General features: G+C 42.2%; 1 protein-coding gene across 2 annotated transcripts in view; it reads left to right on the forward strand.

Moving 5' to 3' along the window:
* The first annotated feature begins 15,541 nt into the window (after nt 1-15,541).
* Nucleotides 15,542-16,527, forward strand: part of TALDO1 (transaldolase 1) — a 93,292-nt gene continuing 92,306 nt past the window's right edge. Inside the window, exon 1 of one of the 2 annotated variants that reach the window (XM_033928709.1) lies at nt 15,542-15,703. In XM_033928709.1, the coding sequence (XP_033784600.1) occupies nt 15,607-15,703 (97 nt within the window). In that variant the 5' untranslated portion in view covers nt 15,542-15,606. The remainder of the gene's footprint in view (nt 15,704-16,527) is intronic. The other variant, XM_033928708.1, reaches the window with a different exon arrangement.

Consider the following 16,527-nt stretch of genomic DNA (forward strand, 5'->3'; position numbering starts at 1 on the left):
CCCCAGATCTTTATAAAGTTGTTATAATTACCTTTCTGTACAGCAATTGCTCTTTCCATTTTAAAAATGTGACAAAGTGAATTCCATCAAAAAGAATAATTAAGATTTGTATAATTTTTCCAATTAGCCGCAATGTGAATTACAATGATTTTGAGGACTGTTTTCTTCTCTTCCGAAAGTGGTTTCCACTTTCCACATCAACCAGGAAGTTAGTTTGCTAGCCTTTGTTCCTTCGGGTTCCAAGTCTCAGGACTGTGTTTTGCAGTCTCTGGATGTGTGGCGTCTCATTTTGAGATACCTAGAGGCCACTAACAACTTCTATCTGTCAGAAGTCGGCCTGCTTCCAGGGCTACCATGTCACGTTGGATACGTGCGGCCATTTCCGCGGCCTATGTGGTGACAGGGAAGAAGCCTCCCCTTGGGGTGAAGATACACTCTGTCAGTTTCGTTAGTGGCCCCCCCCAATGTATGGTGGTAGGGGTTAAGTGAAAAGGCGTATGACCAACGCCAGGTTCCAGGTTCAGTTCCCTCACAGATGACTCACCAGGAAGTAGAATAAACGAGCACAGCCAGAGGTGATTATATAAAGAATATATTATAGAAATAGGCTTACAGAAAAGCAATATTTATAAGCATTACAATGAAGCATTTACAATTAAGTAGAGAGCAAAGTAGTTTCCCTGCCTTACAGAGTCCAGAAGGAAGCATGAAGTTTCAGGGAAAGGCAGAGAGAGAGAGAGAAAAGGGGGATGGTCTAAGCTTCGTGTTCCATAGATAGGGAAGGATAGACAGAGAAAGAGAGGGAGAGTTGAGACCCCTCTCCTCCAGAGATTGATAGATAGATTGATAGCTCCCTGTGTTTTGCAGAGAGCAGGCTTTTATACCTTGGAATCTTATTCTGAATAAAGAAATTATTGTATCTCCCAGTATCTTTCTGTTTAGAATTTGTAAACTGTTTGAAACAATGGTTAATTTAATTGCTAAGGAGGGTGTGATACTTGCAAGCATGGTGATGGGATTAAGTCTCTGGCTTCTTTGTGCACTTGGACCCATTGTCCTAAGCACCCTCTTAATCAGACATTAACACCTTTTAGCTAGTCATGATTCAATCAGAGCTACTTAAAACATATCAGGGATACTTAACACAATTTCCCTGTCCTCAGGGTCTATCTGCATTCCCATGCCAGAGTCAGATTGATATAATTTTTCCATAGGCCTTCGCTGACATAAGTAATGCCAACTAAAAATGCTGAATGGTAGCGATAGCTAGGCTGACACACTCTACCAGAGAATGGCATCCTTGTGGGCTGAATCTCATGCGGTCTTGCCTGAGAAGATTTGTCAGGCGGCCAGTGGGCTTCCCTTTGTACCTTTTCCAGGTTTTACCAGCTCAATGTGGCGACTAAGGGTGATACAGCATTTGGCACTTCTGTTCTCGTGGCGGGCTCATCGGGCCCACCCACCCCTGAGATTTGGGACTGCTTTGATACGTCCCACGAGTTCAGCCTCCAGAGTGATTGTACAAGAATGAAAGATTAGGTTTCTTACTTCTGCTAATCTTTCTTCTTGTAAATCTCCTCTGGAGGCTGAACTCCCATCCATCTGTTTTGTCCGATTCGCAGATCACCTCGTCAATTACTGGTAAGCTGTATTTCTGTCTTTGACCAGCTTCACTAATAATTACATGCGTATTCCCCTTGATAAGGTTTAGAGATTGGGGGGGGTCCCCGAGGAGGCCACGCCCCTTCTGTTCTTCAGGCTGTATCTACGTTCCTTAAATTTCCTAGGTTTTGCAGTTTTATAATGTTTTTACATTATGTGTTTGATTACAGTTGGCCTTTTTTGGCTGTAGTTTTTAGTGTGATATTTTCTTGAGCAGATCTACCTGGCTTTTCTACTAACTGAGCATGACAGGAAGCTCCCGGGCAGGTAGCCCAAAGGGGAGGGAACAAGTTTTAGTAAACCTGCAGCAGAAGCTATCAGACATATAAGAACCCACGAGTTCAGCCTCCAGAGGAGATTTACAAGAAGGAAGATTAGCAGAGGTAAGAAACCTAATCTTTCATTTAATGAGTGTGTTTGGGAAATGTGATGTGTAATTATAGTACAGTAATTGAAAAATGAAAAAGTACAAAACATTGTAATTGTTATTAAATTTGATAAGATTTGTAGCAATTTTTGAATTTTAAGAACTTTTGAATTGTTGTCAATTATTTAAATGACAGGGTTGTTGGCAACAATTTTGCTTCATTAAAGTAGGGCAAAATTACATGTAACGTGGGATGTCTTATTTAACACTATGATAGGGCACTGCACCCAATTTTGGGGACCTTTAACATGCGTTAAGAAGCAAATAACGCAGGTTAGAGGCCTAGCATAGCTTGATAATTCCTCCTTCCCACCATTGTCTATTAATGCTGACTACTAGTGTACTAGAGCAGTGTTTCTCAACCTGCGGTACGTACACGAACCGCCTGTTGGGGGTACGCGGGCCACCTGTTGGGGGTATGCAGGCTGGCTGCCGCTGCTTGGGATCTCTCCCTGCCTGTCCCCACCACTGAAGCCATCACCGCTGCTTCCTCCCTACCCCACCACCAAGCCAACCCTGCCACGCTCCATTCCTGCCGCTGCAACAGGATCGGGCCAGGCACGTGCAGTGACTGCACGTGGCCAGCCCACAAGCCTTCCCCCGATGTCAATTCTGATGTTGGAGAGAAGGTTCCGGTCCAGCACTGTTCCCTCTAAGCTGAGCAGAAGTCCTCCAGCTATATTGCTTCCAGTAGGAAGGGGGGGGGGGTTTCTGCTTTAGTCTTGTGTTTACATTTGCTAAGGACAGGCAACTGGTGGGACTATAGGTGGGGGGCTCCTGCTGAGCTTGGAGGGAGCAGTAGAAGAGAGTGCATATGGCAAGAGGGATTTCGGTTTCAACCAAAAATGCCAACTGAAGCATGGCTGAACCTGGAAATATTTGTTTATTTGACCAAAACTTAAACATCCAAACTTCCCTACTGATAACTGTTCAAGTTACCATTCTATAGCAAATCTACCATTCATAGTGAAACAGAAAAAAAATGTCTTTAATCAATTAACTGCTTACTTAGAAAAAAACAAATGTCCTACACCCAATCCAAACTGGATTTAAACCCAATCACTCCACCAAACTCTCTTTGATAGGTATCACTACCTCAATCTTATATTATCTAGATCACTGGAAATCCATTCTTCTAATTTCTCTTGACCTAACAGCAGCATTCAACACCATTGATCACTCACTATTTTTTTTTTAACTTTTTATTTATAGAATTTTCATTCTTTCAATACATGAATCACATATTATAAAATGTATAATAAAATATATATGTATGTACAAATTCATATCATAGATATTCATCCCTTTCCCCTATTAATTGTTTTTCCATTTTTCTTTCATATTAATATCTATATTTCCCACCCTAACCCTATATTACTATTATCAATGTGTTAAGATATCTGATCTCTAGAATAATTAGTCAATGGATCCCATATTTTCTTAAAATTTTTAATATTTCCTTGTTGTAAAGCCAAAATTTTCTCCATTTTGTAAATGTGACATACCGAGTTCCACCAGAATGTATAATTTAGTTTGGTAAAATCTTTCCAATTTTGTGTGATTTGCTGCATGGCAACTCCTGTCAATATTAAAAGTAATTTATTATTATTTGCTGATATTGGACTCTGTGTTCTCATTGCAGTACCGAATAATATGGTATCATATGAGAGTCCTACGTGATTTTCTAGTAATATATTTATTTGGGGCCAAATTAAATTCCAAAAAGCTTTTATACAGGGACAAAAAAAAATTAAATGATCCAATGTCCCTACTTCTATTTTACAATGCCAACATCTATTAGATCTAGTATTATCTATCTTTTGCAAGCGCGTCGGGGTCCATAACACTCTATGTAATAAAAATAACCATGTTTGACTCATAGATGCTGACTTTGTTAATCTTAATCTCCAGGACCAGAATTTTGGCCATTGAGATGCAGAAATTGTCTGTCCAATCTCAATGCTCCAAATATCCCTAAGTCCAGTTTTCTTTTTTTTATTTAGAAATCCATTTATTAATTTATACCATTTTGCGGCTTGGTGACCCAAGAAATCCGTCTGGAAACATAAAACTTGCAAACTATATTGAGTATTGAGAATTTTCCATTCAGGGAACCCTACCTGAATGGCTTGCTTCAATTGCATCCATTTAAAAAATTGTGTTTTATTTAGTCTAAATTTATTTTGCAATTGTGAAAAACTAAGCAAGGAACCTTCTGATATGATGTCATTTAATGTTCTTATTCCTGCAGTTATCCATTGTTTCCAGACAATTTTAATTCCGCCAATTCTGATCCTGGAGTTTACCCATATTGATTGATTTAGGGATTTAGCAATTGGTTCTGGTGTCAGATTATTTATGTATCTTAATGTTTTCCAAGTATCTAATAAGATTCTGTGTTCTTTGTATCTTATAAGCATTGATATAGAAATTAAGTGTTCTGGATTTAAAGGGAACAGGAGCCGCCATTCTAAATACAGCCAATCTGGTACATTTTCTAAGAGATCTGGGAGGATCCAATACATACCCTGTCTTAAAATATAGGCTTGATGATACCTATAAAAATTTGGAAAATTTACCCCCCCTTCCATAATTGGTCTTTGTAATGATACTAAAGCGATTCTTGGTCTTTTCCCACACCAAACAAATTTTGTAAGAATATTGTTAAGTTTTTTATAAAATGACCCCTGAAAAAATATTGGAATCATACTCATTTGGTAACAAACCACAGGCAATATCATCATTTTAATTGTTTGAATTCTTCCCCACCAAGAAAGATGTAATGGATTCCATTGCTCACACATTTCTGTTATTTTTTTCAATAAAAGTTTTTCATTCTCTTTGACTGTGTCTTCAATTGTATTTTTGATCATAATTCCTAAGTATTTTATTCCATCCTCTTTCCAAATAAATGAATATGGATCAAATAATCCTTTGGTACAATGAACATTAATTGGGAGGATTTCAGATTTATTCCAATTAATTTTATATCCAGAAAATGTACCGTATTTTTCTATTAAATTAAGCATACATGGAATAGTAATTTCTGGTTCTCTTAAATATAATAATATATCATCTGCATATGCAGATAATTTAAATTCAAAACTGGTAAATGAGATTCCCTTTATTTCCCTAGTTTTTTTTATTGCAATTAATAAAGGTTCTAGGACAACATCAAAAAGTAATGGAGACAAAGGGCATCCTTGTCTAACTCCCCTATGCAAGTTGAATTTAGTTGATAAATTATTGTTAATATATAATCTTGCTCCAGGAGAGCTATACAATGTCTGAATCATTTTAATAAAACCGGATCCTATACCAAACCAATGTAAAGCTTGATATATAAAATTCCATTCCACTCTATCAAAAGCTTTTTCTGCATCTAAAGAAATTTAAAAAAACTGGATCATTTATATTTTTTGCTAAATTTAATGAGTGGAATGCTAGTCTAGTATTGTCTGATGAATGTCTTTTAGCAATAAATCCTGTTTGATGTACATCAATAATGAAAGGAAGAGCTTTTGCCAATCTTAATGCTAATACTTTAGCCATTAATTTATTATCTACATTTAATAATGAAATAGGCCTGTAATTTGAAACCAGAGTAGGATCTTTGTTTGGTTTTGGTAAGACTATAATTATCGATTCTGCCATAGTACCAGATATATTTTCATTCTTTATTTGATATTGAAACAAATTTAACAGATATGGTAATATGATATTTTGGAATGATTTATAAAATTCAACAGTATAACCATCTCCACCTGGAGCGGATCCAACTCTAAGAGACTTCAATGCTGTTTCTATTTCTTTTAAAGATATAGGTTCTTCTAAACTTCCTATTTAAACTCACTATTAATAAAGAGGCTGAATACTCTAGGAATTTCAGGAACTGTTATGAAATGGTTTTTTATATTTCTCAGACAGATCATAGTAGGTAAATATGGATACCTCTATATCAAAAGCTTATATTCAAAACTTTGAAGTTCCTCAAGGCTCCATCCAATAGCTATTCAATCTCTCCCTAAGAGAGAGTGGTTGATCATTGGAACAAGCTTCCAGTGCAGGTGATCGAGGCAGACAGCATGCCAGACTTTAAGAATAAATGGGATACCCATGTGGGATCCCTACGAGGGTCAAGATAAGGAAATTGGGTCATTAGGGCAAGCAGAGTGGGCAGACTTGATGGGCTGTAGCCCTTTTCTGCCGTCATCTTCTATGTTTCTATCCTTTTTAATCTCTTCCTCACTCCTTTACTAACTCTTGCACAAGCAATAGGCTTTACAGTTTTTGCCTCTGCAGACGATATCCAACTATTACATCCTTTAAACTCAGAATCCTGGCAAAATTCAAGAAATCAATCAAAAATTGGAACAGATTAGTCAGTGTCTCAATGAAAATATGCTCTTTAAATATTTCCAAAACAAAAGCAGTTCTTTTCCCTTGCAGTGCTAAAGAGGATATAAACACCTCTATATGCATATGTTCAATTCCAATCCAAATGGATACTTCCATTAAATTACTAGGGGTAATATTAGATAACAAGCTATCCTATCATCAACAAATAAGTAATTTCTCATTATGATGTATGTTTTTTTGTAAACCATGTAGGTATTGTGTGGTATATACATTTTTAAATAAATAAGTTCAGTTGTTTAAAATGCTTCCACAAAGTACGGATGATACGCTTGATTTCAACTCTTCTAAAATCTCCTCTTTAGTCATCTCTCAAATGGACTGCCGTAGTTCTCTTTACAGCAGGATATCCCTTTAAAATAAATTAGAATATTACAAACAATACAAAATACAGCAGTAAAACTTTTATATAAGGCCAAAAAATTTGATCATGTTTCCCCACTACTAAAAGAGGCCTACTGATTACCTATTTCTCACCGCATAACGTAGGCAGTGGAACACTTTTTTGTTTGGAGAGGCCCAAAAGCTCTGCCCCAGACCCCATCCCCATGATAGTACTAATTGTAATACAATTTTTTCTATTCATTTTTCATATATGCACACTGTCACCTGCACTCTCAGGGCAATGTGTCCAGGACTGCGGGAACAAGGATTATGCCCTTGTGAGCCACGGAAGGCTCCACAAGGAAGGAAAAAGCAGACTGGTTTAGAATAAGGATTCTGCCAAAAAGTCAGGTAAGTTATCATAAAAATCAGGACTGGATTTATTTTGTTGCAAAGCAGTAAACCAAAATGAAAAACAAACTTTTGTCAGGATTCTTTAAACAAACCATCCAGCCTTCAAAAACAAAACTCAAATTCAATATCATACACGATAAAGTTTCAAACTCAAACAGCAAAAAGGGCTCTGTGTCAATGAGCCTCAGCTTCAAAGTCCTTGCAAAAAGAAAAAACTAACAAAAGAAAACAGTCTCTTCCCTTTGAAAGCAAACTTGGACAATGGTCAGTGACACAGCACTGCACTCCTTCAGCAATTGGAAATGCTAACCAGGTGGTGTGCTCCACGTGTTGTACAATTGCTACAAAAATGAGCCCACTATCCCACCTCAAAAACGTGGGGCTAAATCCCCACCACACTGGCTGGATAAAGTCCACTTTCTTCATAACAGGGAGAAACACAGCAAACAAATAAGCATAGGTTCTTTCAGTCCCAAATTCCTGTGCTTCCCTGCTTAAACCTCACCAGGGAGAATTAGAGCACAGCTTCAAAAGAAAAACAAACAGTTCAGTGTCCCAAAGCATAATAAATTGCAATACCTTTTTCCTTAGGCAGATTTGGAACTTGCCTTGGAGACACACACTTCCATGGGTTGAACAGTTTGAACCTCTGGGCCTGGTTCAAATTCTAGTTCCATGGCTTGTGGAACTTCGGAAAGGTCAGGAGTCATCTCAGTCCCATCTTCAACAATTTCCATACATTCTGGGGATTGTTGGTCCTGCAGAGCTCTTAGTCCTGAGCTAGGCTGCCAGTACTTCTCTTGCGACTGTTCTCCTGCTCTCCAGTTCTCCCTCTGCCTTTCCAACTGCCCAGACCTGCGGTTAAGGAACTTACAGCCCCGCCCAACCTTCCCAGGTGCAAAGCATTTCCGGTCACAAGCCTTGGGAAGGTGAGGGGGAGGGGAAGTCTGTAGCTCAACCCCTAAGCTCCCTCTGCTGGTTTTAGTGGGAATATCAGGTAAGAAGGAAAATTGTTCTTTATCTTGGGCAGAATGGGAATCAACTGCTCTAGGCATGGGCCTTATACTAGGGCCAATCCTAGCAGGCCTACCTCGCATACCACAACACAATATAATATTATTAATAACACATAATAACAAAAAAACAACCCAGAAAGCTTTTCTAACCATGAGAAATCTCCGTAAAATCAGAAAATTCTTTGACCAAGCACAATTTAGACTAATCGTCCAATCCCTAGTCTTAGGTCTGCTGGATTATTGCAACTCCCTATATCTTCCTTGTCCAGCCACTATGATAAAACAACTCCAGACCATACAAAACACCGCCCTCAGATTGATCTACTCACTCAAAAAATATGATCACATAACAACTGCCTTCTTAGACTCTCACTGGTTACCCATACAAGCACGAATCCAATTCAAATTCCACTGCCTGATATTCAAAGCATTACACGGCTCTTCCCCCTCCTATCTAAACAACCGCTTAAACCAAATCTCCACCTCAAGACACAGAAGAACCTCGAACCCTTTCGCCTTCCCCCCACTCAAAGGCACACAACGCAAGAAAATGTTTGACAACCTTCTGGCAACACAAGCAGCAAAAATCAACCATTCCATCTCCAATCTTATGACAATATCAGACAACTTCAAAACATTCAGAAAAGAAATCAAAACCCTGCTTTTCAAAAAATTCATCCAAATATCTTAACCCCTCCTCTTTTATCTCCAGAAGATTCGCCTACCTTCAGATAACCTTCCCCCAAATTACCCACCTTAACACCTTCCAATTAAACAAATACCATAAATAGATTGTAACCTACCCTCTCTAACTGCATTCCATATGTATTTTTCATACAGTTCTTCACTGTCAGTTTAATTTCCATCCTATAAGTTCACATAGAATTTTTCTTTTTTCAACCATCTTTATTTTCTCTTCTTTATTAATTTCCAGGTACTTTAGTTAGATTGTGAGCCTTCGGGACAGTAAGGGAATTTTTTAAGTACCTTCTTACTTCTCATTTATAAACTTAATGTATATTTTCTTCAAACCGCTTAGAACCTAACGGATGTAGCGGTATATAAGAAATAAATTACATTACATTACATAATGGTTAATTACAAAATTAAACTACACAAAACACTTTGTATGCTTCTCAATATTTATTCCTACCAGAACACCTGACCTTGGTCACACATACAGAACACAGATAACCCCTATGAAAATACAGGACCACAAACTAAAAGTACTAATATATATACAAACAAAACCCTAAGATGCAAGACTGCATACAGTACAACGCCAGAGAAATAGAAACAAATTAATTTCTTCCTGAACAGTGCAAAATATAGACAGCAGATGTAAATTCTCAAAACTGAAAATTTCAGTCAATAAATTGAAAATAAAATCATTTTCCCCTACCTTTGTTGTCTGGTGATTTTATTTTTGTAACCATCTTATCCCAGTCTCTGGCTGCAGTTCCTTGTGTCTGTGTACTTAACTGCGTATCCTGGGCCTTCTTATCCATTTGCTGTTTTTCTCTCCTTCACTTTCTGCCCTACATCCATCTTTAGCATTATTTATTTTATTTTAGAAATCTCTATACTGTCTAGAACCTAAACGGTTTACATGATATTACATACGTAACTTTTAACATTCAACTTTCTTCCATTTTTCTCCTTCTCAAAATCTATCTACTTCTTTAGCAACTCTCCAGACTGGCATAGGAATCTTACAAGTGGGTTATATCTCATCATGACCAGCAGGTGGAGACTGAGACAAAACTTTGGAATAGTACATATCATGTGACTCCTCCCTAATTACCTCAGTCTTCTCCCAGTCTCTAGCGGTGTGGTGAGCTGTACCCATCTCCCTTGGTAGGGCTGTTAGAATTTGTTTAGGACTTTTTATTCCATTTTTAGTGCCAGATTAAGCTTGGGTAGACCCTGTTTGGGGGTCCATCTGACCTCGGGGGTGTCAAACCCGGCAGGTCGTGTGCTGGGTCCCTTCCCCCTTTCCTCCACCTCCCTAACATTTTTTTTACAGATGCCTCATCGGTAAGCCTTACCCCCTGGGTGGTAAGGCATACTGTTTGGAGAGCCAAGTGGAGTATGTTCTGTAAAAAATAAAATCCTGAGGCAATGCTGGTCTGAAGGGTTGCTTTCCCTGTAAATTATTGTATTTTTCAACTAACCGGCACTTTTTCTTTTAGCTAGGTCGCCTAAGGAGCAATGAGCACTTCTCAGAGGAAGAAGTGCTCAGTTTGCTCCAGACGTGAGGCACTCGCGGCCAGCCTGAAATCAGCTGTTCGGGCTGGTGTGGTAGAGGAGTATCGTTGGCAGCAGGTGTCAGTGACCAGGGCTCCCCGCCGCTAGTGCCGGTCTTCCCCTGCTGCTCACGGAGGGATTTCCTCAGCCACCGACAGGGGTACAAAGGATTCCCTTACCGCCAAAGCGGCTGGGAATTTCCTCTCATCTGTTTTTTCTCACAGCTGATGCTGTTTTTTGCCTGCTTTAGCGGCTGGGATAGTTCAAGCTTCCCAGCTGCTACAGGCCCTGGAGGGTTATTTGTGGCATGCTTTTTGCCGTTTTTCCTCAGCTAGCCCCTCCATCTTCTATGTAGCCTCAGGTGACCTCCATGTTTTGGAATAACAGGGACAGATTTCAGCTGGGTCCCCTGCTGGGGAAGGGAGTCCCATGGTTCCACCAGGGGTTTTTTCCCCCCTCATTTTCTTTTTGCTTTATGTAAAGCATATTTGGCGGCCAGGGGTCCTGCTTGTGTACCAGGGGTCTCCGGGGTGTTTGTTCCCTCCGCCCCCCCTGCTGTTTTGACACATAAGAATTGCTACTGCTTGGTCAGACCAGTGGTCCATCGTGCCCGGCAGTCCGCTCACGCGGCAGCCCTCTGGTCAAATACTAGCGCTTTAACTGAGACTAGCCCTACCTGTGTACGTTCCGGTTCAGCAGGAACTTGTCTAACTTTTTCTTGAATCCCTGGAGGGTGTTTTCCCCTATGACAGACTCCTGAAGAGCGTTCCAGTTTTCCACCCCTTAATTCTTTTTGCGTCCTCCCTCGTCCAGTCTCCTACATATGGCCTGGGATGAGGACTTGTCTGAGGAGCGTTTTTCAGAGGGATAAGCTCTCAGATCTGAATCAGCAGATCTCCTCCTCCTTGGTGTTGTGCTTTGAGGAGGTGCCGCCTGAGAACCCAAATGTGGAGGACCCTCTTCTTTGGGGGATTTCCTCTGCTTCCCGCTATTGCCCGATACATCTGTTTTTTTCTGGATATTATCCTGGCACAGTGGACTTCGCCGGAGGCTTCTTTTTGATATGCGCGCTCCTTGGCTTGTTTGTATCCCATCCCTGTTGGGGATAGGGCTACCTTAAAGTCGCCAGTGGTGGACGCGGTGGTCTCAGCTATTACTACATGGCATACTGTGCCCGTTGAGGGTTGTTCTGTCTACAGGACTCTGAGGAGCTTAAGTTGAAGACCATTCTTAAACAGAATTTTGATGTGTCTGCCTTGGGGGTCCAGGCAGCTATTTGTGGGGGACTGGTGGCTCAGGCCATGATGTGGTGGGCTGAGCGGGTCCTTGACAGTGAGTCTGATGGCTGGTCCTTTGTGAATCAGGAGGTGGGGAAAATTGAGATGGCTGCCTCCTTCTTCTCTGACGCCTTCTATGACTTCTTGCGGACATCTGCCAAATCCATAGTTTTTGGTGTGGCTGTGCGTTGGTCCTTCTGGCTTTGGGGTTGGTCGGCAGATGTGGTTTCCAACATTAAACTCACTCAGTTTTCTTTTTCGGGGGTCCTTTTTGTTTACAGAGGTTTTGGACAAATTAGTTCAAACTCTGATGGACTCTAAAGTACCCCGTCTGCCTGAAGACCGTGCTTGCCAGGCTGTTTGTGGTGGCACTGCTCAGGGGCATCTAAGAGATTTCCACAGGTACCGCCCTTGGTGTGGAGCTGCTCCCTACCTGACCTCTGATTTTGTCCGGGGTCGTTTCAGCGAATGCAGTCCTATCGGAGGGCCCATTGGGGTCTTAGAATCCCTCTGCCGGTTCTCCAACTATCAGTTCTGCCCAATGACTCTTAGCCGGCATCCCCTCTGGTGCTTGGCTGGAGGTGATTCAGGACGGTTCTGCTCTGCAGTTTCCCCACTCCCTACCAGATCATTTTCTAGCTTCTCCTTGTCAGGCAGCTTGGAAGAAGAAGGCTTTTCACCAGACCCTTCAAAGATTGCTAGATCTCAAAGCTGTTGTTTCAGTTCCCCCTCTGGAGTGTTGCACCGTCAGGTACTCGATTTACTTTGTGGTGCCCAAGAAAGAGGAGTCCTTTTGGCCCATCTTAGATTTGAAGGGGGTCGACAGGGCTCTCAGGGTTTCTATCTTTTCACATGGAGACATTACGATCTGTGATTCTGGCGGTTCAGCCGGAGAAGAATTTAATAATAATAATAACTTTATTCTTCTATACCGCCATAGTCGTGAGACTTCTAGGCGGTTTACATTGAAGAGGGCTGGACAGTCAGCGAGTTACAATATGCAGAGTTAAGAGAATACAGCATGCAGAATCTTAAGAAAGGCAGTAAATACAATATACAGATAGTTTACAATGAAGAGATGTTTAACCTCTCTCGACCTGACAGAGGCCTACTTGCATATTTCATTCCGGACTTCCCATCAGTGCTTTCTTCGTTTTGCGGTCTTGGTCTAGCACTTTCTGTTCTGTGTGCGTCCTTTTGGTTTGGCCACGGCTCCACGGACATTCACCAAGGTTATGGTGGTTGTCGCGGCGGCCTTGCGGACAGAGGGCATTCTGGTGCATCCCTACCTGGATGACTGGTTGATTCGCGCAAAGTCATTCCAGGAGAGCACTCGGGTCATGGCTCAGGTGGTGGAGTTCCTAAAGTCACTGAGATGGGTTGTCAACCTTTCCAAGAGCCGGATGGCCCCCTTGCAGTGCCTGGAGTATTGGGGAAGGTCTTCCTCCCAGAGGCCCAAGTAAGCAAATTGCAATCTCAGTTTCGCCTGCTTATGGCATCCCGGTGTCTTCGGGCGCAGGATTTCCTCCAAGTCTTGGGATCGATGGCAGCTTCCCTTGATGTGGTGAGGTGGGCTCAGGCCCACATGCGCCCTTTTCATTATGCTCTGCTTTGGAGGTGGTCACCCCAGAGACACAGTCTGGATCACCCTGTTCCTCTGCGGGGTTTAGCTCATTGCAGTCTTAGTTGGTGGGAAATTTCAAACCGTTCTTCAGATATGTTAAAGGGAAGCAGCTGGCTAGGGAGGAGGTGGGACCGCTGGATGACGGAGACAGGAAGGGAGTGGTGAAGGAGGAGAAAGAAGTGGCAGAAAGACTAAACATGTTCTTTTCGTCTGTATTTACAAAAGAGGACACATCCAATGTACCGGAACCAGAGCAAATCTTCAAAGGAGACCAAGCAGAAAAATTAACATCCATGGAAGTAAGCCTTGAAGCAGGCAGATAGAAAAATTAAAAACTGACAAATCGCTGGGCCCGGACGGAATTCACCCAAGGGTTCTGAAAGAACTAAAGGAGGAAATAGCGGGACTACTGCAGCAAATTTGCAATCTATCCCTGAAAACAGGCGTGATCCAGGAGGATTGGAAGATAGCCAATGTTACTCCCATCTTTAAAAAGGGATCAAGAGGTGACCCGGGAAACTACAGACTGGTGAATCTGACCTCGGTTCCAGGGAAAATGGCAAAAGCACTGATAAAAGACAATATCGATGAGCATTTTGAAAGAAATAAACTTCTGATAATCAGCCAACATGGCTTCTGCAAGGGGAGATCATACCTAACGAACTTACTGCACTTCGAAGGAATTAACAAACGGATGAACAAAGGGGACCCCATAGACATCGTATATTTAGATTTCCAAAAAGCCTTTGACAATGTACCCCATGAACGCCTACTTCGGAAACTGAAGAACCATGGGGTGGAAGGGACGTACATAGATGGATCAGAAATTGGTTGGCGGGAAGGAAGCAGAGGATAGGAGTGAAGGCCCACTACTCGGACTGGAGGATGGTCACGAGTGGTGTTCCGCAGGGGTCAGTGCTCGGACCGCTGCTATTTAATATATTTATAAATGATCTAGAAACAGGGACGAAGTGCGAAATAATAAAATTTGCAGACGACACCAAACTATTTAGTGGTGCTCGCACTAAAGAGGACTGTGAAGAATTACAAAGGGACTTGAACAATCTAGAGGAGTGGGTGATGAGTTGGCAGATGAAGTTCAACGTAGAGAAATGTAAAATATTACATGTGGGAAGCAGAAACCCGAGGTACAGCTACACGATGGGAGGGATGTTATTGAATGAGAGTACCCAAGAAAGGGACTTGGGGATAATGGTGGACATGACAATGAAGCCGACGGCACAGTGCGCAGCGGCCGCTAAGAAGGCAAACAGAATGCTAGGCATAATCAAGAAGGGTATTACAACCAGAATGAAAGAAGTTATCCTGCCATTGTATCGGGCGATGGTGCGCCCGCATCTGGAGTACTGCGTCCAATATTGGTCGCCATACCTTAAGAAGGATATGGCGATACTCGAGAGGGTTCAGAGGAGAGCGACACGTTTGATAAAAGGTATGGAAAACCTTTCATACGCTGAGAGATTGGAGAAACTGGGACTCTTTTCCCTGGAGAAGAGGAGACTTAGAGGGTACATGATAGAGACTTACAAGATCATGAAGGGCATAGAGAGAGTGGAGAGGGACAGATTCTTTAAACTTTCGAAAACTACAAGAATGAGAGGGCATTCGGCAAAGTTGAAAGGGGACAGATTCAGAACCAATGCTAGGACACCTGGAATGCGCTTCCAGAGGACGTGATAGGACAGAGTATGGTATTGGAAAAGAGGACAGAGGGGTATAGATAGAGGATTACTGCACAGGTCCTGGACCTGTTGGGCCGCCGCGTGAGCGGACTGCTGGGCACGATGGACCTCGGGTCTGACCCAGCAGAGGCATTGCTTATGTTCATAGAGGTTGTGTTGTGCATGTGTGACCAAGGCCAGGTGTTCTGATAGGAATGAATAAGATTATATTTTGTGTCTGTATATATCAAAAATGAATGGAAAAATGTCATTACAATTAGTACTATTAATATTGGGGCGGGATCTGGGGCAGAACTTTTGAAAATTTGGCTGCCCAAAACCTGCCAGTATATACCGCTTGAATACGCAAAAAGCCTCCAGCGAAGCTGACACAGTTTTGGCCTTTGCCACCTCCCGTCTGGCGCTCGCGCTCGCATTCTCCGCCCACTTTTGAGCCTCGTCCGCGCTCTACCCGCTGCGCTCGCGCCCTATAAAAGCTCCCGCGTGCCCTCCCGAGATGTCAGCGTCCCCCGAGAAGCGGCAGAAGATGGAGTCGGCGTTGGAGCAGCTGAAGCAGTTTACCACGGTGGTGGCGGACACCGGCGATGTGAACGGTGAGAGCGTTGGAGGGAGGGAGGGAGGAAGAGGCGCGTCTCAGGCCGCCTTCTGAGGGCCGGTCCCGGGGCTAGTCCTGTGGAGGCGCGAGACGCTTTGGAAAGGACATAAAGAAGCAGCAGCTAAAAGTTGTAAAACAATTGGAAAATGAAGGGACCTTTTAGGGGTGGGATGAACGAGCCCCACAGCTCCAAATGCCTCTTGCTCAACATCAACTTACGTAAAGCGGCTGTTTCACAATCTGCCAATGAGTTGGCTCAGGGTTCCGCAACCCCTTGAAACCAGGAACTGCTAATGAAGTGCAAACGAAGGAGGGAGTGAGAGCAAGTAGGATCATTCATTTTTCCATGGATAAAAGCTAAGCCAAATTCAGATCAGTATTGTCTATCATTTTTTTTCTTTTTAATGCAGTTTGACCGATTGAGCAGGCTGCCTATTCAACAAACTGCACCAAGCAAAAAGTAAAGAACCAAAAAGCAGGGTTGTGGAGCTGGGGATTCACTGAAAGCCCTCACCACACACCATCCCTCCTAAACTGTAGGTCTAGTCAACTTTACACCTACCCTACAACTTAATTATCACTGTAGAGAATGACACGGTCTCTGTCCCCACAGTTAACATGGGAAGAAAGCATCCTCATGATGCTCTTTAAGGGAAGAGGGAAAAATCGGAGTATGAATGGGCATTGAAGAATGTTTGTGTAAAAGGACTAAGGTTGAAATAGACCAGTGGTCTCAAACTCAAACCCTTTGCAGGGCCACATTTTGAATTTGTAGGTACATGGAGGGCCGCAAAAAAAAAAAAAAATAGTTAATGTCTTATT

The sequence above is a fragment of the Geotrypetes seraphini genome, chromosome 19, assembly GCF_902459505.1.
Source record: "Geotrypetes seraphini chromosome 19, aGeoSer1.1, whole genome shotgun sequence".
Lineage (NCBI taxonomy): Eukaryota > Metazoa > Chordata > Amphibia > Gymnophiona > Dermophiidae > Geotrypetes > Geotrypetes seraphini.